This window comes from Aotus nancymaae, unplaced genomic scaffold, assembly GCF_030222135.1.
Source record: "Aotus nancymaae isolate 86718 unplaced genomic scaffold, 86718_ANA_hifiasm-v0.15.2.pri h1tg000057l, whole genome shotgun sequence".
NCBI classification, from domain to species: Eukaryota; Metazoa; Chordata; class Mammalia; order Primates; family Aotidae; genus Aotus; species Aotus nancymaae.
The window spans coordinates 24,864,048-24,888,652 of record NW_026988471.1 but is presented as its reverse complement, the minus strand read 5'-3'; the positions used below and the strand labels follow the sequence as shown (position 1 = coordinate 24,888,652).

At 55.4% G+C, this 24,605-nt stretch overlaps 1 protein-coding gene and 1 long non-coding RNA gene across 3 annotated transcripts; one reads left to right on the top strand and one right to left on the bottom strand.

The window, feature by feature from the left end:
* Nucleotides 1-1,155: 1,155 nt before the first annotated feature.
* On the bottom strand, nucleotides 1,156-6,642 carry LOC105706956 (uncharacterized). The gene is made up of 3 exons (XR_001104971.2): nucleotides 6,589-6,642; nucleotides 2,660-2,970; nucleotides 1,156-1,961 (listed from the first exon to the last, which is right to left on the bottom strand). It is a non-coding gene; the product is annotated as an uncharacterized LOC105706956 (long non-coding RNA).
* On the top strand, nucleotides 5,965-24,220 carry GAREM2 (GRB2 associated regulator of MAPK1 subtype 2). Of its 2 annotated transcripts, none has more exons than XM_021668446.2 (6): nucleotides 5,965-6,210; nucleotides 9,060-9,200; nucleotides 16,238-16,368; nucleotides 18,091-19,134; nucleotides 20,019-20,188; nucleotides 21,047-24,220. In XM_021668446.2, the coding sequence occupies exons 1-6, from the start codon at nucleotides 6,099-6,101 to the stop codon at nucleotides 22,074-22,076; spliced, it is 2,628 nt and encodes an 875-aa protein (XP_021524121.2). In that variant the 5' UTR covers nucleotides 5,965-6,098; the 3' UTR covers nucleotides 22,077-24,220. The 2 variants fall into 2 exon arrangements, with proteins under 2 accessions (XP_021524121.2, XP_064219991.1); XM_064363921.1 differs by lacking the exons at nucleotides 5,965-6,210; nucleotides 9,060-9,200 and adding an exon at nucleotides 15,744-15,765 and having other exon boundaries at nucleotides 21,047-21,131; nucleotides 21,531-24,220.
* Nucleotides 24,221-24,605: the final 385 nt, after the last annotated feature.

Below are 24,605 nucleotides of genomic sequence, written 5' to 3'. Positions count from 1 at the left end.
GATCGTTTGAGCCCAGGAGTTCAAGACCAGCCTGGAAAGTATAGTAAGAATCTCTCTTTTAAAAAATAAAAGAAATATTTATAGATAAAATAAGATATCTAAGATATTTTTTAAAGTTCTATGATGACATTTATGGCTGAGACAATTAAATGGACAAAAGAATAGTTTCTTCGACAAATGGTGCTGGGATGGACTCCTACCTCACACCATATGGATTGTAGATCTAAATGTAAGAGCTACAACTGTATCACTCTTAGAGGAAAACATAGGAGTAAGTCTCTGTAACCTTGGGTTAGACAATGGTTTCTTAGATATGACACCACAAGCACAAACATAAGAAAAAAATAGATAAATTGGACTGCATCATAATAAAAAATTTTTGTGCTGAAAACAATAACAAGTGAAAACTGCCCACAGAACAGAAGAAAATATTTGAAAACGAAGTCTCTGATAAAGGACTTATCCAGAATATATAAAGAGCTCTTGCAACTCAACAATAAAAAGACAAATGACCCTATTTAAAAATGGCAAAGGACTTTTTGAGTGTGTTGTTTTTCTGTGTGGTGCTGAAAGCTGGGAATGAATCAATGAGCAAGGGATTAGAATAAACATTTCTTCAAAGAAGATATAAAAATGTCCAATAAATACATGAAAAGATACTGAGAATCATTAGTCATTAGGGAAAATGCAAATCAAAACCACAGTGAAATGTCAATTCATACTCACTAGGCCAACTACAATAAAAAAGATGGACAATAAAAAGTGTTGGTAAGGATGTGGAGAAATTGGAAATTGGAACTGTCATACAGTGCTGGTGGGAAATGTTAAATGGCACAGCCACTTTGGAAAACAATTTAGCAATTCCTCAAAAAGTTAAAAGTCGATTTACTCTACAATCCAGCAATTCCACCCCTAGGTAGAGAAATGAAAACATATGTCCACACAAAAACTTGTACATAAATATTCATAGCGGCATTATTCATGACACCCCCAAAATTGAAATAATCCAAATTCCATCCCAATTGCTAAATGAAAAAATAAAATGTGATACATTCATATTATGGGATGTTACTCAGCAATAAAAAGGAATGAAATACTGATACCTGTTGAACCATGAAGACTGAAGACTTACGCTAAGTGAAAGAAGCCAGCTACTGAAGACCACATAGTTTATTAGTCCATTTACATGAAAATGTATGGAATCAGCAAATTTTCAGTCAAAGAAAGTAGATTAGTGTTGTCTCGGGTTGAGTGGAGGGGTGATGAGAAGCATTGACTGCTCATGGGTATGGGGGATGAACATGTTTGAAAATTAGATTGTAGGCTGGGTGTGGTGGCTCACATCTGTAATCTCAGCACTTTGGGAGGCCAAGGGGGGCAGATCACTTGAGGACAGGAGTTTGAGACTAGCCTGGCCAACATGGCGAAACCACATCTCTACTAAAAATGCCAAAAAGAATTGGCCAGGTGTGGTGGCACAAGCCTATCTGTAGTCCCAGCTACCCAGAAGGCTGAGGCCTAAGAATCGCTTGAACTCCAGAACTGGAGGTTGCAGTGAGCCAAGACTGTGCCATTGTACTCTAGCCTGAGCGACATAGCGAGACTGTCTCCAAAAAAAAAAAAGCAAAAGAAAACTGGATTGTAATGATGTTTGCAAGATACGATGAATACTAAAAACACTAAATGGTACACTTTAGATGGGTGAATTGTATAATATGTGAATTATATTTCAATAAAGCTGTTTTTAACACTCCAACATGGGGTGATAAAGGGAGACCCTGTCTCTAAAAAGAAAAAAGAAAAAAAAAAGCTGTTTTTTTTTTTTAAGTTCAATGAGGAAGGGGTGTAAGCAGGTACACAGAAATCAGATCAGCCGTGGGTCGGTAGGTGCTAAAGCTGGGAGGCGAGCACATGGGAAGTCACATGCTATTATCTCCAGTTATGTCTTCATTTAGAATGTTCTAAAATAAAAAGTTAAATACAGTTTACCTAGAATTCTTGGAGGTCCTTTTCTAAATGTTCCCTGGCCTCACCCAGTTCATGGGCCCAGAAAAGGCCATCTGTCCTCTAGATGGGATGGGACAGGGTACTTTATAAATAATAACCCTAGCTGCTGTGGGCAGTTTTCCCTGCCTCTACTCTATTGACCTCTATGCTCTGCTCATGGGCAGCTTGGCCAGCCTCTGCCACAGCCTGGCCTCTGGGTCAACACTGGGTCTCCGATAGGGCTGTGACCCCTCCCTATTTTTTCCTTTTCCTCCCCTCCAGCCAGTAGGGCACCTCTTTCTTTCTTTCTCTTTCTTTTCTTTTCTTTTTTCTTTTTTTCTTTTCTCTTTCTCTCTCTTTCTTTCTTTCCTTCCTTCCTTTGTTTCTTTCTCTCTTTCTTTCTCCTTTTCCTTTTTTCTTTTTTTTTGAGATGATAGTGTCTTACCCCATCACCCAGGCTGGAGTGCAGTGGCATGATCACGGCTCACTGCAGCCTCAACCTCCCAAGTTGAACCTCAGGCTCCAGTGATCCTCCTGCCTCTGCTTCCCGAGTAGCTGGGACCACGGGTGCACACCACCACACCAGGCTAGCTCTTATGTTTTTTTGTAGAGACGGGGTTTCACCACGTTGCCAGGCTGGTCTCAAACTCCTGACCACAGGTGATCCACCCACCTTGGACTCCCAGAGTGCTGGGATTACAGGTGTGAGCCACCGTGCTGGGCCAGGCTCCACCTTCTACTTGTCACTGCCAGTTCTGTCAGAGTGGAGCCCACAGCAGAGGAGCTGGGATCCCCTTGGCTGGGCTCTTTCCTCTGTTCCTTCTCCCTTTCTTTCCGCAGCAGACTCTTCTGGAGCCGGAAGCACAGCCCCAGCTGCACACAGCACCTAGGCCCCGGGCTCTCCCACGGCCACACCCAGCCACGCAGCCTGGACTTCTCTGCCCAGCATCTTTCTCCTTCTTGGTGCCTTCTTGGCTCTCCTTCCTGCAATATAAGCCCAAGGAAAGCTCTCAACATTTCTGCCTCCAAGAGAAGCTGAGTTCCTTCCTGCAGGGCTCCTGAGTCTCAGCAAGTGAAGGCATGTATGTGTCTGGACACTTGTATCAGGTCCCTGGAGACCCGACAACAGTTAAGAAGCCCTGGAAAGGCTCTGGAACATTCTGCAACAGTGAGGAAGTGGGTCCATTTAGTTAGGTGAATCTGCCTGGTGTCTTACACCAGTGTTGTCGCCAACTCAGCCAAAATCCAGGGTTATGGGGTTTGGGTGTGAAATAGGCAGGGTGTCTGGGGGAGAAAAGATCTGATGGGGAACTGTGAACCAAAGCCGGGCTGGGACTGGAGCTCCTGGAAAGAGGGGGTGGGGCTCCATGACACCTGGGGGAACAGGAATTGCCAGGACTTGGTGACTCGTTTGGTATAAAGTTTAGGGAGATTTCCAGGTTGGGGACCATGGTAAAAGAGATGTCCTCAGCTAGGATAGAAAACAAAAGGGGACCAGGCCTGTGAACACCTTGTGGGGGTGAAGGGGTAGAGCCAGAAGCTGGGGTTGGGAGTTGAGGAGAGCCAGCCATGCTGAGTAAAAGAAGCCACCGTAGATGTGGCATCTCTGTCCAGGGCACAGATAGAAGGTGACCATGTGGCTCAATGTCAGTTTATACCTGCTGTTTGGAGCCTGGGCTACCTGCGCCTGTTGTCCCAGCCAGGTGGGGAGGCAGTTAGTATCCTCTTCCCTCTCAAAATCTCCCACTTAGGATGACACACGGTCACCCTAAAGAGAGACCCTACAGGGCAGGGAAAGTAAAGCAAATCGAAGACAGTGCCATTCTCGTTCACTTGCTTCTTCCGGCCTCTTCACCCTCCTATCTCAGACCTTCCATTCCCTTTTTTTCTTTGTTTTTGAGACGGAGTTTCGCTCTGTCACCAGGTTGGAGTATAGTGGCATGATCTCGGCTCACTGCAACCTCCACCTCCCAGGTTCAAGCAATTCTCCTGCCTCAGCTTCCCGAGTAGCTGAGATGATAGACATAGCTGGGATTACAGACAAGCACCATCATGCCCGGCTAATTTTTGTATTTTTGGTAGAGACAGGGTTTTACCATGTTGGCCAGGCAGGTCTCAAACTCCTGACCTCAAGTGATCCACCTGCCTCAGCCTCCCAAAGTGTTGAGATTACAGGTGTGAGCCACTGGGCCCAGCCCATTCCCTTCTTAGACTCCTATGTTTTCACTTTATTTTCTTTTCCCCTCCTGCTATGCTTCTCCTTCCCACTTCCTTGGGAAAGAACCCACCCCACCGCTACAGACCCAGGAGAGCCAAGTCCATCTGGGCCATCCGAGTCACCTGAGTGGGCTGGGGTGTGGGCCAGGCTGGGGAAGGGCTTTGGTCAAGCGGGCAGGCAGGGGTCCTGCCCTCTGGTCACAGTGCTGCCTCTTTCCTGCTGTGTGACCTTAGAGCAAAGCATTTCTGCTCTTGGACTCTCAGTTTTTTCCTCTGCAGCAGATAAAGATTGAACCACTGATATAAAATGTCTCTTCTCGCTGAGAGGTGGTGTTCCTCTTGTCAGCTGCCATTTCTCATGGGGTCCAAGCCATAAGATGCCAAGTGTCAGTCACCTCAGAAGAGAGGGTTTTGTGTGTACTTGGTGGTGGTTTCCCTGGGGTACCGAGGCTGAGGACTGGGGTCAATGGAGTCCGTGAGGGAGCAGCCTAGGAGCTAAGCCCCACTTGGTGACTGCACGTCCCAGGTCGGCCAGGCCCGCACCATGCCCCGATTACCTACAGAGGGCGCCGCAGACAGCGAGGGAGAGGCAGAGGCCATCGAAGCTTCTGGGAAGGGGGTCCCAAAGGGAGCCCGGAGCTGGAGTCCAAAGGGTTTGGAAGGAAGAGGTGAGGAGAGCAGAAAAGGAAAGGCAAATTAAAAGACGAGAATGAAGCCCGGGCGCGGTGGCTCATGCCTATAATCCCAGCACTTTGGGAGGCGGAGGCAGGTGGATCACGAGGTCAGATGATCGAGACCATCTTGGCCTCTATCACCAAGGTGAAAGAGGTGGTGACAGAGGGAGACCCTGTCTCAAAAAAAGAGAAGGAAAAGAGAGAAGGGATGGTGGTGGTGCGGGGGCGGTTCTTGCAAGGATCGGAGAGGGCCCCGCAGCACCCGCTATGCGCCGGAACCTCAGCCTCCTCATCTACTGAATGGACCCAATCCACACCGCGTGCCGCGGAAGTGCTGGAGCGCCGGGACACTGGGCCATCGGCTAAGGGGGCGCTGGGAACCTGGATGGTGCTCTATGCTGGGGCGTTGCGGGGTGCTACTGGGCAGTAGGGTTGGAGTCAAACCCGGGTTGAAGTCCTGGCTGCCACCTGACCTCTGCGCCTCAGTTTGCTCATCAGTAAAATGGGGTTAAGAAGGCTGCCTCCCCCAGCTCCATGAAGCGGGAGGTGACGAAGGTCCTGGAGGAGCGGAATTCAGAACCTGGGCTTTGGGCGGCGGAGCCGGACCGGGCGCGGGTGGGCGCGGCCTCCAGGAGGCCGGCACGAGGGGGCGCGGCGGGGCCCGGACACGCCCAGCCAGGAGGAAGATGCCGAGCCCGCGCCCACCCCGCAGATGCGGTTCGGGTCTTCCTTGTTCCTCCAGGCGCCCTCCCAGGAGTCCTCCCTCAGCCGCGGTCACCTGGGCGCGGGGGAGCTGGCCGGAGGCGAGGCAGGGCTCGGCGGAGAGCCGGGGCCCGCGGAGCGTGGCGGGGGCGGGAGGACGGAGCGCGGGGCAGGGGGCCAGGGGTCCCAGAAGGGGGCGCGGGGGCGGGGGTCCGAGGAAGGGGCGGAGCCTGGCGGACAGGGCTAGGGGTAGGGGTCAGGGGGCGAGGGTACAGGGGCGAGTCCGGGTCCGGGCAGACAGAGCAGGGGGCGGGTACCCGGGGAGGGGGCGGGGCCCGGGGGCGGGGCCGGGGTCGGCGCCCCGCTGGAAGGCCGGCCACGTGATGCCCGCGGCCCGGGCCGGGCTGCCAGGCGGCGAGCACCGCGGCGGTCCCCGGAGGTGGCGGCGGGCGCGGGAGCCTGGGCCGCGCGGGACTGACCGTCGGGGCCCCGGGACGGCGTCCCCGGGGCGCCCATGCCATGGAGAAGCTGGCGGCCGGGCTGGCCGGCCTGCGCTGGAGCTTGGGCGCCTTCCCGCTCGACCTCATCGTCAGTCGCTGCCGCCTGCCCACGCTCGCCTGCCTTGGGCCAGGTACCGGGGTCGCTGGGGATGGGGACTGGGATCCGCAGGGAAATTGTGGACTCTCCAGGCAGGGGCCAGCGGGATGGATCGTGAGGAGGGTGCGGCCCCCGCGCCCTCCCGGCCCCCCGGCGCGGGCCCCGAGCGGTTCCTGGCGCGCCTCCCGGGAGACGCGGGGCCCACCCGCCAGGTCCGCCTCCTGGGCCCCGCGGACAGGCACAGGCACAGACTCCGGGGACAGGGCCAGGGACAGAGTTTTCCGGCCCAGTTGGAGTCCGGGAAGGGGCCGAGCCCCTGCTCCCGCCCCGTCGGTGCCTCCCTTTCCCTTGTTGCCCCTGGGCCCCCCGCACCGGCCGCGCCCCCTCGGTCCCTTTGTCCCCGGCCTCTCACCTCTGTCCTCCCTCATCCCTGGGACCGGGACTCTTGTCTTCCCCCTACCGCCACCACCAGTCCTGCTCCGCCCCTCTGGGGACCCTTCTTGCACCTCCTTTCGCGTCTTGGGGATTAGCCTTGGGTCCTGGGGCGGGCAGGCCACCTTCGGGAGAGGCCCGCGGGAGCCGGGTCTGCCGCCTGGCGTGACCCCAAACCCCGGTCCTCCCCAATCTTGTCCCACTTCTTAATAGGACCTGGGGTCCCCGGCCGCTCCGCTGATGGAACTACGCCTGGGGGCCCGAGAGGGGACGGCCGGAGGCTGCACGGAGCGAGGGAACCGTTTGGGGGGAGAGGGGGGCTGCTTGGTTGGGGGAGGGGCGGGAGCCGGGGCTGGCAGCCAGGCTGGGGGTTTTGTGTGTGAGAAGAATAGGGGTTTGGCCCGCGTTGGCACACTCACTTCCCTGAATGCTAATGGGGCCCGCAGCCGCAGGCTCCTCTCCTCCCTGCGGGGCCCGGCAGCCCCTCCTCCGGCCCGCGGCGGCCAGGAGTGGGCACAGTGGGCGTCAGCTGTCCCGGGAGCAGGCTCAAGGGGGAGCATCGGCGCCCCGGCCGTCGGGCAGGCCAGCGTCTGGTTCTCCGGCTCGCGGTCGGGTGGTCAAAGTGTGGTACTGTGTCCGCCTGTCAATGGGGGACGCTGCCCTGGGGTCTTCCGGCCACTTCCCACACATCTTTTTTGGCATCTTCCCTTTCTGAGCTCCTCGGTCTGAGTAGGGCCTCCTTTGGGCTCCCCTGACACCTGGTGCCAGCCCTGTCTGGTCTCCTACTGCACACCCATTATAATGGCCAATTTATTGTCTTCCCACCTGGCTGCGGGCTCCTTGAGACAGGGTATCCTTGCCCAATAAAGATTATGGATTGAATAAATGAATTAATGGGTAAGTGAATGAACAACTGGTGTGATGGCACCCCCCACCCCCATCTGTTGTGTGTGACAGTGTGTGGCTATGGCTGGGTCACCTTAAGAGTGTGAATATGTGGTCAAAATTGGATGGCCTTGAAGGGTAGGTGCCTGCGTGCCTGTGCATTTGGGAGGGGCCCCTTGGCCTGAGACTGAGTTGTGTCGTTTGGGTGACAGGCACCTGTCACTGTGGGCTATTGTGGTTCAGCTGTTGGTGGTTGTGAGCCCTGGTTACTGGCGTGTGCCTGTGTGGCTGTGGAAGATGGGGCTGGGAGCTAGGACAGCTCTCAAAGCAGTGAGCAGAGTTGGAGGAGAGCTTCCTGTGCCCCCAGAGGTGAGAAGGTGCAGAGGAAGGCTCAGACAACACCCCCAACACACACATAGTAGGGGCCAAGCTCTTAAACCATCCCCCACCCCGCCACACACACACACACACACACACACACACACACACACACCACAAGTACATACTTTATGGAAACCCCAGCGTCAGAGTAAACCATTTCCCATTTGATTGGCAGAAATTTCCTAAGTTGTGCCTGAAGGAGCAAGGAAGGAGGTGCTCCCTGCCCCCACCCTCTCCACCAGCTGCAGCCAGGACGCGGCCCCTTCTGCCTCCTGGAAGCTGGGCTGCCCCTCCTGCTCCCCTGGAAACCGTTGCTGGGGTTGAAGCCTCCAGGCCCAGACCCCTCCTAACACCTCTGCCAACTCCCAACACCTCTACCCCAGAGCAGCTTCCCCCAGGCCCCAGGACTGGGCCTCTCACTTCTGCCTTTTAAACCTGCTCTCCCAACCCCTCCAACATCTCACCCCTCTGAGATGGGGTTGGGGGTTTCTGGGGACTCCCTCCCTCTCCTTCAGGGTCCCCTGAACAAGGCAGTGGGTGAGAAGGAAGGGCTGCCCTTGGGAGACTCGGTAATCAGCTGCTCTATGCCCTGTCATTCTCCCAACCCCAGCGACCTGTGGTTCTTGGGGAGCTCTCACAGCTGGGACCTGTAAGGGACAGTCTCATCTGGGCCCTCTCCGCTGCCCCAACAGGGCCCTTCTCTAGCATCATCTGCTCATTAAAGTCTCCCTTCACCCCCTACCCCCACCCCCAGCCAGAGCCTGCTGCTGCCCTCCAAGTCCCCAGGCATGCTCCAGGCAGGGCCTCAAACTTGCCTAGTTCTGCTACATCTCTGCACACCTCCCCAGGGGCCTAAGGGCTCTTGGAGGGCAGGGATTGTCTGGGCTCATCCGTGGAGAGCTCCCTGCCCCAGCACAGAGCTAGGGACAGCAGGCATTCCAGTCACTGATGAACGAGGGGCCCTGTCGGGAGTCACAGCCTGAGAGGCTCACAGCCAGACCCATAGCCCCAGGCCCCAGCTGGCAGCCCGCCTGTCCCTTGAGCTTTGCTGACCTGGACAGGGATCGTGGGGAGCTGTCCCTGTGGGGGGATGGTCTTGGTGGGGAGGTTACCCTGTCTGTTCTTTCTGCCCCTCTAACGTCCTTCTTCCTTCCCCTCCTCCTCTGTCCTCCTCTCCCCTCCCAGGGGAGTACGCCGAGGGCGTCAGTGAGCGAGACATCCTGCTCATCCACTCCTGCCGCCAGTGGACCACGGTGACAGCTCATACCCTGGAGGAGGGCCACTACGTCATCGGGCCCAAGATTGACATCCCCCTGCAGTACCCAGGTGTGTCCAGCCATGGAAAGCTGTCATAAAGCCTGTGGGCGTGTAGCGAGTCGGTGATTAGGGTTAGGTTGGAGTCAGGGCCCAGCAGTTTTCATCTGTTTTGTGGAGCCCTGGGTTTTTAGAGAGGTAGCTCACAGGTTTTTGGATTCACATTTTATTTTGAAGTAGATTTGAAACTAATGATTAAAAATACCCACACTCGGCAGGGCGCAGTAGCTCATGCCTATAATCCCAGCACTTTGGGAGGCCAAGGCAGGCAGATCACAAGATCAGGAGTTTGAGACCAGCCTGGCCAATATGGTGAAACCCTGTTTCAACTAAAAAATACAAAGATTAGCTGGGTGCGGTGGCACACACCTGTAGTCCCAGCTACTCGGGAGGCTGTGGCAGGAGAACCGCATGAACCCAGGAGGCGGAGGTTGCAGTGAGCCTAGATCGTGCCACTGCACTCCAGCCTGGGTGACAGAGTAAGAATCCGCTCAAAAAAAAAAGAAAAAGAAAATACCCGCACTCTTAAGTCACTATGAGTCAGAGCTTAACCGTAATCAGAGGCCTTCAGTGTGTACCTTCAGCTGCCACACTAACCCTTTTTTGTGCAGACCCTTCAAGAGAACATGTCTTGCCAGGACCTTTTCAGTTCTGTGTAACCAAACGCTGCAGAAACCAAGGAGTGCCCAGGTTATGACATGGCTGCACCTGTCCGTGCCAATCCTGTTTTTCCCAATTTTTGTGTTAAACCTATTGTTTCCATTGGTTGACTTTATAAATGAATGTTAAAAATTTTAGACTTTTAAAGATTATGCTAATGGACTATCTTTATGAGTTTTATATGTGATATTGACATATAATAAGATTTTGTTTGAAGAAAGGATTCTGTTGCCAAAAAAGGAAGTACAGCCCCTTCATTTGACAGATGATGAAATGGAGGGCTTGGAGGGGAGGCGACTTGCCCAGTGTCACACAGCTAGGAAAGGACGAGCATGGCTGGTTCCAGGTATCTCAACTGACGGCTGGCATCCGAGGCACCACACCAGGAGTGTGTGCTTGCTGTCCCCTGTGTGGGAGGGATGGGAGTCTGGTGGCCCCATCCCAGAGACGTCCCTGTGTGAGCCCCAGATCCCACAGCTGCCATGTGTTAAGCATAAGCTGCATTTCATATGCTGAGCCGAGCATTTTTGTCATTTCATCCTCATGGCAACCTGGTGAGAAAGTCTCATCAACTCCATTTAACTCACCAGGAAACAGAGGCTCCAGGAGTTTCAGTGGGTTGCCTAGTGCTGTGTTTGGTTGTTTGTTTGTTTTTAGAGATAGTCTCCTTATTAGGATGGCCTCGAACGCGTGGTCTCAATCAAGCCTCCTGCCTCAGCCTCCCAGAGTGCTGGGACTATAGGTGTGATCCACTGCGCCACGCTCAGCTCTGTGTGTGTGTGTGTGTGTGGGTGTGTGTGTGTATTTTGAGATGAGATGAGTCTTGCTCTGTTGCCCAGGCTGGAGTGCAGAGGCACCATATTGGCTCACTGCAACCTCCGCCTCCCAGGCTCAGGCGATTCCCCTGCCTCAGCCTACCAAGTAGCTGGGATTACAGGCACCTGCCACCGTGCTTGGCTAATTTTTGTATTTTTAGTAGAGACAGAGTTTCACCATGTTGGCCAGACTGGTCTCAAACTCCTGACCTCAAGTGGTGGTCTGCTGCCTCCCAAAGTGCTGAGATAACAGGTGTGAGCCACTGCACCCAGCCCAGTTCTGTGTTTTTAACTGCTGTGCCCAGCTGCTCCCGACAACCCCCTCACCAAGGCTGGGAAGCCTTTGAGCTGGGAAGCCTTTGAGCTGGGAAGGCCCCATCGCTTCCTCACAGGTACCCCTGCCCCCTCTGGCCCTGGGTCCCCCTGAGCCAGGCGGACAGGACTGAGCCCTTTACAGAGGCTTTTGCCTTTTACGACCTGTGAAGTTGGTACCCAACCCAACCCCTTAAAAGATGTGGAAACTCATCTCAGGTGTCTTCTGACCTGGGGTTCTGTCTTGGGCTTGGAGCTCACTGCGGGCCTGCTCAAGACAGAAATTTCCCAGCTTGGTTCAGGGAGAGGTCCCAGGTCTTCTTGGGATTAAAAAAAAAACGCAAAGGATGCCTAAGCAGTGGCTCGTATATGTAATCCCAGCGCTTTAGGAGGCTGAGGCAGGAGGATCCTTGAGGCCAGGAGTTCCAGGCCAGCTTGGGCAACATAGCGAGAACTGTTCTGTACAAACAAAAACAACCAAACAAAAACAAATAAATTAGCTAGGTGTGGTGGCGCAGGCCTGCAGTCTGGCTACTGGGGAGGCTGAAGGCAGGTGGGGGATCCCTTTAGTCTAGGAGTTTGAGGCTGCAGTGAGCTATGATGGCGCCATTACACTCCAGCCTGGGAGACAGAGCAAGACCATGTTTCTAAAATAAATAAATAAAAATTAAAAATAAAAAAGAATAAAAAGAAAGGTTGGGAAAATCCGTCACTGAAAAAAACATGACTTTAGGGACTTCATTTTGGTTGTGTCATTAACACTCTGGGAACCCGAGGCACAGAGTCTCCCAGGAAACCGTGGGTCTGGGGCTCCTAGCTCTTCCTCTCATCTCTCTGGTGTCCCTCCCTATCTGTGTACGGTGGTGGTCTTGCGGGGCGCGGCCCCAGCCCCATCTTTTCGCGGGGCTGCTGCTGTCAGCCTGCACGGGGGAAGGGAGGCAGAGGCCCCTAGGAGGGCGCTGGCCGGCGGGTTAACGAGGAGGCGGCGCTGAGTGCACGGCTGGGTTCCACGCTGATTTCGCCTAATGAATTAATAATGGCGCTGGGCAGGCGGGGGAGGCCGGCTGCGGACCGCGGAGAGAGCCGCGGGGAAGGCTGGGGAGGGAGGAGGACGGCGCCTGGCGTGGGGTGGGGCTGGGGGGGCACTGCCTGGTGACCGGGTCTCCAAGCAGCGCTCCGCTCCAGGAGTCTGGGAGACCTGGCCTGGCCCCTGTTGTCCCCAGCAGCCCCGCGGGAGGGGCCAGGCGTCTTCCCGGAGCGCGGTGCCACTGCCCCAGTGTTGGCCTTGTTTCCTGCTCAGCACTTGGCAGATGCGCCTGTGGGCCAACTAGGATGTTTCCATTTCACAGATGGGAAAACCGAAGCCCAGAGACATTAAATAATTTGCCCAAGGTCACATAGCTGGTGGCAGGGTGGGATTCAGCCAGATCGGTCGCACTCCGAAGCCTGAGCTTTCACCCACGTTCTTTACTGAGTATGTCCTGTGGGGCAGACAGGGAGAAGAGCGGTCAACAGGCCCCTGCCGCAGCCCTTAGGTGCCTGGGGCTAGAAGGGAGGAGCGAGGCAGCAGTGTGCTCTGACAGCAAGGACAAGGAGGAGGGGCAGGCCAGGATGGGGCAGGTCCCTAGAGCCGTGGGGTACCTCAGGTCCCACATAGGAGGAGGCAGGAGAGGAAGCTGCCCCTGGCTGGCGGGGAGGAAAAGGCTTCCAGGGTCCAGAGCATCACTCCCTGGAGAGCTCCCTTCCTTCCTCCGGCAGTAATGACCAGCGCTGGGCTTCAGGCTGCCGCGGAGGGGGATGGTGCTGGATGCCATGGTTACATCGATCTTCCCTGACACATCCTCCCCCAGCTCCAGCCCTGACTTGGCTCCATATCTCCCCACAGGGGGCAGTGGGCATTGCTCCCTGCCTGGCTACTTGTGGTTGGGGCAGGGGCGGGGGTGGGGGTTGTGTGTAGACTTGGAGGAGGGGGCAGCGGGAGGGAGGGGAGCTACTCAGTGCCTGCAGTTCCTGCTTCTCAAGTCCTAGACCCCTGCTCCTTGCCTGCCCCCCTCCCCGGTTTTTCCCTATTGCCCTCTAGGGCTGTGGCACTTCAGAGGCCTCTTCCCAGGAGGGTCCCAGGGCAGTGAGGGCAGGCCTGGGGGCTCCCCTGCCAGTGTTCTCCTGGCCATTTCCCCTTGTTCTGGGCCCTCATTTCTCTCCCTGCTCTGTGATAATGCTTCAGTCTCTGCCCTCTGCTCCTCTTACCCTGCATCATCTGGGTCTCTCGCTGTGTTTGGGGGTCTCTGGGAAGCCCCACACTGCATGCACTATTGTGTGTGTGTTCATGCTAGGAGCACAATGTGGGCATTTTTCTGGGATGAACATCCCCTCTGCTGTTCCTCTTCCCTGAGTCATCTCACCTGCCTCACAGCCAAGACTGTCACCTGTGGGCTGGTGACCAGATGTCCCCAAGTTCTGCACACACACTGGTGGCACCCACCCTGGAGTACCACCTGAAGGCCCCTTCCTTGGCCCCACAACATGTTCCTTCTGGATTCCCAGTTTTGGTTAACAGCTCTGCTATCCTTTTTTTTTTTTTTTAAGACAGAGTCTTGCTCTGTTGCCCAGGCTAGAGTGCAATGGTGTGATCTCGGCTCACTGCAACCTCTGTCTCCCAAGTTCAAGTGATTCTCCTGCCTCAGCCTCCCAAGTAGCTGGGACTACAGGTGTGTGCCACCATATCTGGATAGTTTTTGTATTTTTAGTAGAGTTGGGGATTTACCATGTTGGCTAGTCTGGTCTCAAACTGCTGACCTCAAGTGATCCACCCACTTCGGCCTCCCTAAGTACTGGGATTACAAGCATGAGCCACCACGTCCGGCCTGCCATCTCTATTTCTGACCAGGTTGGTGGCCTGAGTACATCATCCTGAGTCCCTTCCTTCCCCACCTTCCCCTCATTCAGTCACCCAAGCCTGCTGGGTCTCCCTTCCTAGTATCTCTTGGTCTGTTTCTGCTGTTCCCTAGCTCTTCTCCAGAACCCCTTACTGGTTCATTTACCTGACTGGTCTCCTGGTTATTTTAATAGAGCTCAACCTGGATCCTGGTATTTCTTTGTTCAGAGCACTCCAGCGGGTCTCATTTTGTACAGAATAAAGTCTTACCACTTTAGCAAGGTATTCAGAGCCTTTCAAATCCCAGTTGCTGTCTGCATCCCCTCCTGTCTTCCCTCTCCCTAAGTCCTTCCCTGCAGGCACTCACCATTTGGGGCAGGTGGTCTGCTTTTGTGTCTCTTTGTCTTTGTTCACACTGTTTCTTCCACAGGGGCAGGGGCGGGGGCTCAGAATGCCCATTCTGTGAATTCCCTTTTTTTTTTTTTCTTTTCGTTTCTTTTTGTTTAGACGGAATCTCGCTCTTTTGCCCAGGCTGGACGGCAGTGATGCGATCTTGGCTCACCACAACCTCCACGTCCTGGGTTCAAGTGATTCTCCTGCCTCAGTCTCCCAAGTAGCTGGGACTATGGGTGTGCACCACCATGCCTGGCTAATTTTTTGTCTTTTTAGTAGAGACAGGGTTTCACTATGTTGGCCAGGCTGGTCTCGAACTCCTGACCTCGTGATCCACCTGCCTTGGCCTCCCAAAATGCTGAGATTACAGGTGTGAGCCACTGTGCCCAGCCGATGAATTCCTTCATTCTTAAGGTGCAGCTCAGTGATCCTCTGAGATTCCACCAGGCAGTTTTCTCCTACCCAGCAGTCTTCTGACTCTTTTGTCACAAGTCTGTTGTAGCACTTATCACATCCTGCCATCACTGGGTACTCACTGTCTCACTCACTGTATCTGGATTTCTTCAAGGGCAGACTGTATTTTACACACATTTGTACCCTCTGTGTGGCCTACCATAGTGGCTGACATATAGTGAGTGCTCCTTCAACGTCTGTGTAATAATTAAATGAATGAATTGTGACAGAAGTAACTACCAAGGGGGCTTCAGAACCTAAAGAAGGCCCAGCACGGTGGCTCACACCTGTAATCCCAGCACTTTGGGAGGCCACAGCAGGAAGATCGCTTGAGCCCAGGAGTTAGAGACCAGCCTGGGCAACATAATGAGATCTCATCTCTAATAAAAATAAAAAATTAGCCGGGCATGGTGGCACATGCCTGTGGTACCAGCTACTTGAGAGGCTGAGGCAGGAGGATCCCTTAAGCCCAGAAGGTCGAAGCTGCAGTGAGTCGTGATCATGCCACTGTATTCCAGCCTGGGTGACAGAGCAAGACCCTGTCTAAAAAAACAAAAACACTCAGAGGCTAAAGAGTCACCTTGTCTTCTCTAGACCTGTTGTTCCCTCACCTATTCACGACTCTCTTCCTGCTATAAAAAGCCTGAGGGGAGGCCAGCCATCTGATGCCAGGCATTCAGAGCTTGTCTCTGTGCTCATGTGAGTGTGCATATAAAAGGTGTATGGCCAGTGAGGTGAGATAGCTTACACAGGGATGTCAGCTTCACAGACTGGCATCACTTCCTTAAAGTCTGTGTCTCCTAGGGGCATGTGCTGAGCTTGGCAAAGCACGCAGCCCCAAACTGCAGGTTGGGAAGGCCTCCTCTCAGGGAGGTGGCTTTCCTGGGTTCAGGTCAGAGCCTGTGGGACAGTAAGATTGGATATCGGACCAGGGCAGGGTGTGGGAACAGAGCTGGAGTCAGAGTGGCTCTCCCAGGACCTTCAAGGCCTGGGCCAGGCACTGCTCTGTCCAGTGCCATCTCCATGTGGATCAACAGCCCAGGGCAGATGCAAAGGATGCCAGATCCAGGCAGGACCCACGATCATCTGTCCCCACCCCTTCAGATGAGGACCCAGAGGCCCAGAGAGGGAAAGGAACTCTGATGGCAAGTCAGAGGTCAGGCTGGGACCGAGTGAGGAGCCAGCATCCTGGTGCCACACTGATAGTTGATCAGAGGCCAGCTCTGTGTCCACATGTTTGGGACTATTTGCAGTCGGGTTTCTCTGGGCAGGCAGCCGTTAGCCTCACTGCACACCCACAGGCTCTCTATTGGGTGAGGGTTGAGCTGTAGTTGCTAGGGATCTGCTCACCTCGCTGAGGTTGGAGCCAGATGACCAGCCCCCTTCAGCCCATGCCAGTGGAAACCTGCCCTTTGGCCCTCCTGAGTTTCCAAGGGGCTGGCTAAGATTGTGGTAGCCGGGGACCATGAAGGCTCTTGGGATGCAGGTGAGACTCCCAGCAGGCAGGCCCACTCCAGCAACTTTCGTCACCCCCTATGCAGGGAAGTTCAAGCTCCTGGAGCAGGCCCGGGATGTGCGGGAGCCAGTGAGGTACTTCAGCAGCGTGGAGGAGGTGGCCAGTGTCTTCCCTGACCGCATCTTTGTGATGGAAGCCATCACCTTCAGCGTCAAGGTCAGTCATTCCCTCACCAGGTCTGGGGTCCCCACTCTTACTCCATGCCTCAGGGGCAACCCTGACCCTGGTTGGAAGGTTGCCCTGGTTGGAAGTTTGCCCTCAGGATCCAAGAAGGAGAGTGGCTTCTGGGGACCCCTTGGGGGCCTTTGGCACAATTGAGCCATGTCAGAAGAGTGGGGAATAGGACCCCCTGGGCTGAAGGACTTCCTTTGAAAAGTGGAGCAGGAGGGGGTGTCTGGAAGGGTCATGTCCTGACTTGGAGACTTTTCAGGACAGCCTGTCCTTAGCTGCCCCAGCACCCATTTGTAGAGGTGGTGGTTGTGGCATGCAGTGCAAATAAGCCCCTATAGTAGAGTGGGAGCAGTGGTTCATGCCTGTAATCCCAACACTTTGGGAGGCTGAGGACAGAGGATCGATTGAGGCCAGGAGTTTGAGACCAGCCTGGGCAATGTGAAGAGACCCTGTCTCTAGAAAAAATTAGCTGGGGGTGGTCATCTGTAGTCCTAGCTACTTGGGAGGCTGAGGCAGGAGGACTGCTGCCAGTAGTTTGAGTCTGTACTGAGCTGTGAATGTGCCACTGCCCTCTAGCCTAGATGACACAGCAAGACCCTGTCTCTTAAAAAAAAAAAGAACTAAAAACAGGCCGGGCATGGTGGTTCACACCTGTAATCCCAGCATTATGGGAGGCCAAGGCGGGCAGCTCACAGGGTCAGGAGTTTGAGACCAGCCTGACCAACATGGTGAAAGCCCATCTCTATTAAAAATAGAAAAAATTAGCCAGGCGTGGTGGCACGCACCTGTAATCCCAGCTACTCAAGAGGCTGAGGCAAGAGAATCGCTTGTACCCGGGAGGTAGAGGTTGCGGTGAGCCAAGATTGCACCACTGCACTCCAGCCTGGATGACAGAGTGAGACTCTTCCCTCCCGCCCAAAAGAACTAAAAAAAGTCCCTGCTGTGTACAGATAGAGCTATTCTATTTACAAACCGTTTTCTTTTCTTTTCTTTTTTTTTTGAGACAGAGTCTTGCTCTGTCACCCAGGCTAGAGTGCAGTGGCACAATCTCAGCTCACCAGTACCTCTGCCTCCTGGATTCAAGTGATTCTCCTGCCGCAGCCTCCTGAGTAGCTGGGATTATAGGCGCCTGCCACCACGCCTGGCTAATTTTTGTATTTTTCTTTAGTTGAGACGGGTTTCACCATGTTGGCCAGGCTGGTCTCGAACTCCTGACCTCAGGTGATCCACCTGCCTTGGCCTTCCAAAGTGCTGGAATTAAAGGTGTGAGCCACTGCACTCAGCTCCCTTTTATCCATCAATTCATTTGTCTTCGCTTAGCATTGTTAGATGGGTAGAGAATTATGATCATCCAAATGGTAAAGACAATGATAATAAAAGTCGCCATTTACTGAATACTTTAAAAATATGTTGCTGATCCAAGCAGTGGGGAAGAAAAGAAAAATATGTCACTGCACATAGTCTTTTTAATCCTACATCAGTTTTTCGAAGTAAGAATTATCAGATATGGCCGCTAAGGCGTGGAGGGGCAACTCATTTAAGGTGGCACAGCTGCTAGTGATCTCTCCAGGATGAACGTGGATCTCCTGGCCTGCAGCCCAATGCTTTCCACCTGGGCCGAGTCCCGAGGACAGAAGAGGAAGGCTGCTTTCCCTTTCCAGTCCCTGCGGCCTGGCTAAGGCCCTCTCCTGTTTCTGGGATCCCCAGGTGGTGTCGGGCGAGTTCAGCGAGGACAGCGAGGTGTACAACTTCACGCTGCATGCGGGCGACGAGCTCACTCTCATGGGCCAGGCGGAGATCCTGTGCGCCAAGACCACCAAGGAGCGCTCGCGCTTCACCACCCTCCTGCGCAAGCTGGGCCGGGCTGGGGCGCTGGCCGGGGTGGGCGGCGGCGGCCCGGGGGGTGCGGGGGCTGCGGGAGGCGGCGGCGGCGGTGGCGCCAGGTCTGTCAAAGGCAAGATGCCCTGCCTCATCTGCATGAACCACCGCACCAACGAGAGCCTGAGCCTGCCCTTCCAGTGCCAGGGCCGCTTCAGCACCCGCAGCCCGCTGGAGCTGCAGATGCAGGAGGGCGAGCACACGGTGCGCGCCATCATCGAGCGCGTGCGGCTGCCGGTGAACGTGCTGGTGCCCAGCCGGCCGCCGCGCAACCCCTACGACCTGCACCCGGTGCGCGAGGGCCACTGCTACAAGCTGGTGAGCATCATCTCCAAGACGGTGGTGCTGGGGCTGGCGCTGCGCCGCGAGGGCCCGGCGCCGCTGCACTTCCTGCTGCTCACGGACACGCCGCGCTTCGCGCTGCCGCAGGGCCTGCTGGCCGGGGACCCGCGCGTCGAGCGCCTGGTGCGCGACAGCGCCTCCTACTGCCGCGAGCGCTTCGACCCCGACGAGTACTCCACGGCCGTGCGCGAGGCTCCCGCCGAGCTCGCCGAAGACTGCGCCAGCCCGCGCCGCGCGCGCCTCTGCTTGCCCGCGCCGCGCGCTCCCGGGCTCGCCCGCGCCCCCGGCCCGCTAGCGCCCGCGCCCGCCGGCGACGGCGACCAGGAGTACGTGAACCCCGACTGGGCCTCCTCGCCCGAGCCCGCCGCGCCGCCCGCCGAGATCCCCTACGAGGAGCTGTGGGCGCACCAGGGGCCCGAGGGCCTCGCCCGGCCGCCCCCAGGGCCCGACCTTATCTCCTTCGGGGCTGCCGGACCGCGGCGTCGGGAGCCCGAGGCGCCGCCGCCTCCCGTCCCTCCCAAATCCGAGGCGGTGAGTGAGGGCACTGGGGGCCGAGCCCCGGGCCCAGCCAGGGCCCAAAGCCCGTTCTCCTGGGCCCCGGCCCCGGAGTCTGTGGCAGAGGAGGTGGTGGGGTGGGGAAGGGGAGAAGGAAAGGGTAGAGACATGCCAGGCAAGAGCATTTGTAGTAAGGGGCACTGGGGCGGGCAGTGGCGGTGGAGCTGTGGGACAGAGATGCCTGTAGGTCCCCAGCCTCAGAGAATTTGGGAGGAGCCTCGAAACACTGAACCCAGAAGGTTTCACAGAGCAGGGGTCCTTTAAGATGTCCCGTGAAAAGAAGGCTCCTTGGCAACATAAGCTTTGAAATGCTGTGAATGAGTCCCAGCCCTTTCCCCTCCTCCTCATGTTGGAGTCACAGGGCATTGGTATATTAAAGGCTCTGAGAAGTCCTGCACTAAGGAAACCTGTTTATCAGAACATTTTCTCCCTGCCCATGACACCCGTCAGCATCCCATGGAGTCCTCTTTGGGGAACATGACCTGTAAAGGAGGGATGCAGGTGGCAGACACTTCCCTCCCTCTGTTCCCTCGATCTGCCTTTGTCCTCTGCTTTCTCTCCTTTTCCTTGAGGAGGGAGGTTTTATCCACCTCTGTATGCTTTTTCTTACATCCATAATGGATTTCCAAGGAACAGGAGACTGTGCATGTGTTGGGACAGGGTGTGGGTGCGTGAGGGAGGCTGGGGAGGCCAGGAAGGGTGGGGTGGGTGGCTGGCTGGGTGAGCAGTTGGGGTGCTAGCTATTGGCAAAGTGGGGCAAGTGTCAGGCCCAGATGGCCCCCTTGCCCAGCTGCTTGGGAAGGGGAGGATAAGTGCCAGCTGCCTAGAGACGAGGTGGCGTCACCGCCCTCTGCTTGTAGGTGAAGGAGGAGTGCCGCCTGCTCAACGCTCCTCCAGTGCCTCCCCGGGGTGGCAATGGCAGCGGCCGGCTCTCGGGCAGCCCCCCAGTTCCTCCTCGCTTCCCCAAGCTGCAGCCCCTACATTCCCCCAGCTCCAGCCTCTCCTACTACTCCTCTGGCCTCCAGGATGGGTGAGTCCCTGCCTTCCCTTGGTCCTGAGTTCTAAGGTAGATTGAGGCAGTGAAGGGTGAGGAGGGGGAGGATAGCGCTGAGGAAGAAGTCTTCAGGCCTGGGAGGTTCCGAGGGTGCAGGTCCCTGTGTAGTGGCTGAGGGAGGGGCACTGCTGTTTTTGGGTGTCTTGGGGCCTGGGGCCCAGTGGCCGGTTCTGCCCACTTCATCTTCTTTCCTAAATGTTGAGGAATGGATGGGAGCGTTTCCCTGGTTCCCTCGAGGTGAGGACTCTGCCGCAGGATAGAGAGAGCTCCTTGCTGTTTTGAGATTTTTATTAAGTTCAGGCCGGGTGCAGTGGCTCACGCCTGTAATCCCAGCACTTTGGGAGGTCTTGGCGGGTGAATCACTTGAGGTCAGGAGTCCAAGTCCAGCCATGGCTAACGTGGTGAAACTCCATTTCTACTAAAATACAAATATTAGCCGGGCATGGTAGTGTGTGCCTGTAAGCCCAGCTACTCGGGAGGCTGAAGCAGGAGAATCTCTTGAACCCGGGAGGCGGAGGTTGCAGTGAGCCAAAATCGTGCCACTGCACTCCAGCCTGGGTAATAGAGTAAGACTCCATCTTAAAAAAAAAAAAAAAAAGAAATTTTTATTAAGTTCAGTTCTGTTTGTTTTTCCTGTGTGTTCTCTGACCTAGGCTTGGGGATGCTGGAAGGAAGAACAGGGCCATCCCGGAGGGTCTTGGGTCAGGGCCAGGGTGCAGGCCCATGCTGCTGAGGTCATAGTGGTGCTTGGCTGTGTTGCATGTGTGACCCTGTTGGGTTTCCTCTCGCTCAGCCTCACCTGTCCTATGTGTGTGTGTCTATCTCTGTCCACAGGGTGGGTTCCCGCAGTGGCAGTGGCTCCCCATCACCGGACACATACTCCCTCTATTGCTACCCATGCACGTGGGGGGACTGCAAGGTGGACGAGTCCTCTAGCTGCCCACCCCCTGGACCCCTACCCTCAACCACACAGCCCAGCCAGGCCTCCCGGACCCTCACAGAGCCTCTGAGCGGTCGAGCCACCTCCCTCCTAGGGGTCGACACCCCTGTCAAGACCTACCACAGTTGCCCGCCTCTATTCAAGCCCTCACATGCCCAGAAGCGCTTTGCTCCCTTTGGAGCTCTCAACCCTTTTTCTGGGCCTCCCTATCCCTCAGGCCCTTCAGCGGCCTCCTTTTCTGGGCCCACAACCACCTCAAGTCCTGTGGCTACCTCCAGCCCTGCATATTCCCCAGGCCCGGCCTCGCCAGGCCAGTCCTATTCGGCTGCTCCCCCATCCTCCTGCGCCCCCTCCTCCTCCTCTTCTTCTGAATGGCAGGAACCAGCCCTGGAGCCCTTTGATCCCTTTGAGCTGGGGCAGGGCAGCTCTCCAGAGCCTGAGCTGCTGCGCTCTCAGGAGCCCAGAGTGATGGGGACACCTGGGCCTGGACCCCACCTTTCACCACTTGGTCCCCCCAAGGCCTTTGAGCCTGAAGGTTTGGTGCTGCACCAGGTCCCCACCTCACTGTCACCAGCTACTCTCCAGGGACCTGAGGCAGGAGGAGCACGACTTTTTCTCACCCAAGGGCGCCTAGAAGGGCCTCCTGCCAGTCCCCGGGATGGAGCCACAGGCTTTGGAGTCCGGGATGCTTCCTCCTGGCAGCCCCCTGCTGACCTGTCTGCGCTCTCCCTGGAGGAGGTCTCTCGCAGTCTGCGTTTCATCGGGCTCTCAGAGGATGTGGTGAGCTTCTTTGCCCGAGAGCGCATTGATGGTAGCATCTTTGTGCAGCTCAGTGAGGACATCCTGGCAGATGACTTCCACCTCACCAAGCTGCAGGTCAAGAAGATCATGCAGTTCATCAAAGGCTGGAGGCCCAAGATCTGAACTGCCCAGCCAGAGCTGCACAGCTGGAATGCTGGCTCTGGGGCCCAGGGGACAGAACTCCAGAGTGGCAGGTGCTGCCTGCAGGGAGGATCTATTTTGAGACTGAGGCTGCTCGGCAGCCACTGAGTGAATCCAGGGGAGATGCACATGGAAATGTGGTCATCTGGGGTCAGACCCCTGCACGGGACAGCTTGCCTTTGAGTGTGCAGAGTACATGGGGAAGGGGAGGGGCCCCCACTGTCCACCTGGGCCCTGTGAGGCATTTGCCGTGATTCCCACAGCGAGGTCAAAAGCTGGCCTTCAGGGTGAGCTAACACCTTCTCATGGCCAGCTACAGACCTTCACAAACGACTTGCACCATTCAAGCCTGTAGGTTCTGTTTAAAGACAAGAAGGTGGCCGATAATTTAAGCACAAATTTCCCAAGTGCCCACTCTCCTTTGTGCTCTGTGGGCTTTTGGCCTAAAGCTGCCCCAGACTCCGGGTGTAGATTTCTGTGTGTCTGGGATGCCTTTCCTTTCCCCTTCTGCTCCAGTGTGGTTGAGAGGCCTGGCCCTGCACACAGGTGAATTGTGTACCAGCCTGGGCCATGGCACCTCATAGGTTCCACCTGTGGGTCCTGGTTCATGGGTGACAACTTTGGAAGAGCACAGCTCTGCTATTGACCCGATCCACTTATTTGGTTAGGAAGCCAGACACGGCTCCGATGGCTCTAGCACCCTGGTTTCTGTTCTGACTTCACTGCAACTAGCCATCCATCCATCAGGTGGGGTTCAGCCTCGGAATACTGACTCCGTGGAAGAGCAGCTTGATTTAGGTCAGCTCCTCCTTGATTCTAGAAGCAAGTGGTAATCAACCACCCCCAATTCTGCCAATCTCTTGCCCCCATCATTTGGCTGTGACGATGCTTGGTGTCTTTCCCTGGCTTTCTGTCGCTGCCACAGGAGGGTACAGTTGGGAGAGTGCGCCGTCCTGGAGCTCAGGTCTCCTGCCGTTGTTCATGTGCTTCAGAGCAGGTCTTTATGCCCTTGAATCAACATGGGGATCTGCTTGGCACCCAGAGCTCTGGTCGTGGTGTCTAACCACAACCCACCCCACCCCTGTGCCCTTCTCCATCTCACCCACCCACAACCACAGGGTGCCCACTAGTGTCAGGCCCAAGGTGCCAGCCTTCTTTCCTGCCTTACCTAGTCTACCTAGATATTTATTTCCTCCACTTTGTATCTTAAGAGTAGCTAAGCCATGCTGGGGGTCCATGCTCCAAGCAGGCTGCCTCAGCTCAGAGAAGTGGTCAGAGAGCAGAGCACAGTACCTGTTATGTGGGGACATTGGTTTTTCTTACAGATCATTTAATGAATCCTCAAGGACTAGTGAAATAAATCCTAGACTGCTGAAGAATAATACAAGTGGCATTCTGGGTGTCAGCTGCTTGCTTTTTTTGAAAACAGGGCCATGGGGACCCATAGGCACAGTGTATATGCCTTCAGGCAGGAGAGGACTTTGGAATGATGTGTGCATGTGACCATTCGCATGTTTGTGGAGGCAGCTGGTAGCAGCTTTCATTCCCTTCTGCAAGGCTCTTGCCAGCCCCTCCCTACCCTGTAAGAAAGAACCCCCCTGTTCCTATTAGTTTCAACATAATTCACAACTACCTGGTGTTACTGAAGGGAAAGATCCAGGCTCAAAGCTCAATGCCACCAGCCAGGGCCCAAGCTTAAGCTTCCTGGATTGGCAGAATGCCAACTTCAGGCTCCCTCAGACCACATTTGGAAGCCTATTAATGCTTTGGTACAAGAGATTGGCTCTCTACTCTCACCGGTCATCTGAAAATTCCAACTCAGAGGTGACTTGGTTTTAGGATCTGCCTTCCTAGTGACCAAGCAGAGCCAGAGCTGAGCTCCCTGCCTGCCAATCCCAGCTACAGAGCTGGGACCAGGGACATATTTGAAGTACTCGCAACTGGCGCAGAGGCAGGAATAACTGGTAATATCTGACAGTTTAGAATGCAGAATGTGATGGCGACTGGAATTACGATTCCACACACACACAGCATGAATCCTTCTGCCAGACCTAGTTAGGAGCCCCAACACTGTTTACCCAGACTGGGCACTGCTTCTGTCAGAACGTAAAAGTGTAAGAACTTTCCACCCGAGAAGGATGGGGTGGGGAGGGGCTGAGGCTATAGGGGAGTGCAGGTGCTGTGGGGTAGTCAGCACTCCTCCTACCACTCCTGGCTGCCTGATTACTGCAGACATCTCTGGGGCAGCCCCGATGTGCAGTAATCAGGCAGCCAGGAGCGGTAGGAGGAGTGCTGAATATCAAGGGAAGTATCAGCGCCTCTTCTTAGTGCCAGTGTTCCCACAAACATCTCAAGAAGCACCTATGGATGAGGCACACCCAGAAGAGAAATGGGTAAGATCACACACAATGAGGAAATCCAGGCTGGGGAAAGAGCTTTAATATCCTGGTATACCATGGTGAGCAGAAGCCCAGGCAAAGCGTCTACTCAGGCAGTTGTGGTGGTTTTGAG

Excerpts from the sequence above, each read along its gene's own strand:
- GAREM2 (XM_021668446.2), top strand. The coding sequence starts at position 6,099 with ATGGAGAAGCTGGCGGCCGGGCTGGCCGGCCTGCGCTGGAGCTTGGGC. Across the intron at positions 6,211-9,059 it reads GCTCGCCTGCCTTGGGCCAG|GGGAGTACGCCGAGGGCGTC; the intron begins GTACCGGGGTCG and ends CTCCCCTCCCAG. Across the intron at positions 20,189-21,046 it reads TCCTCTGGCCTCCAGGATGG|GGTGGGTTCCCGCAGTGGCA; the intron begins GTGAGTCCCTGC and ends CTCTGTCCACAG.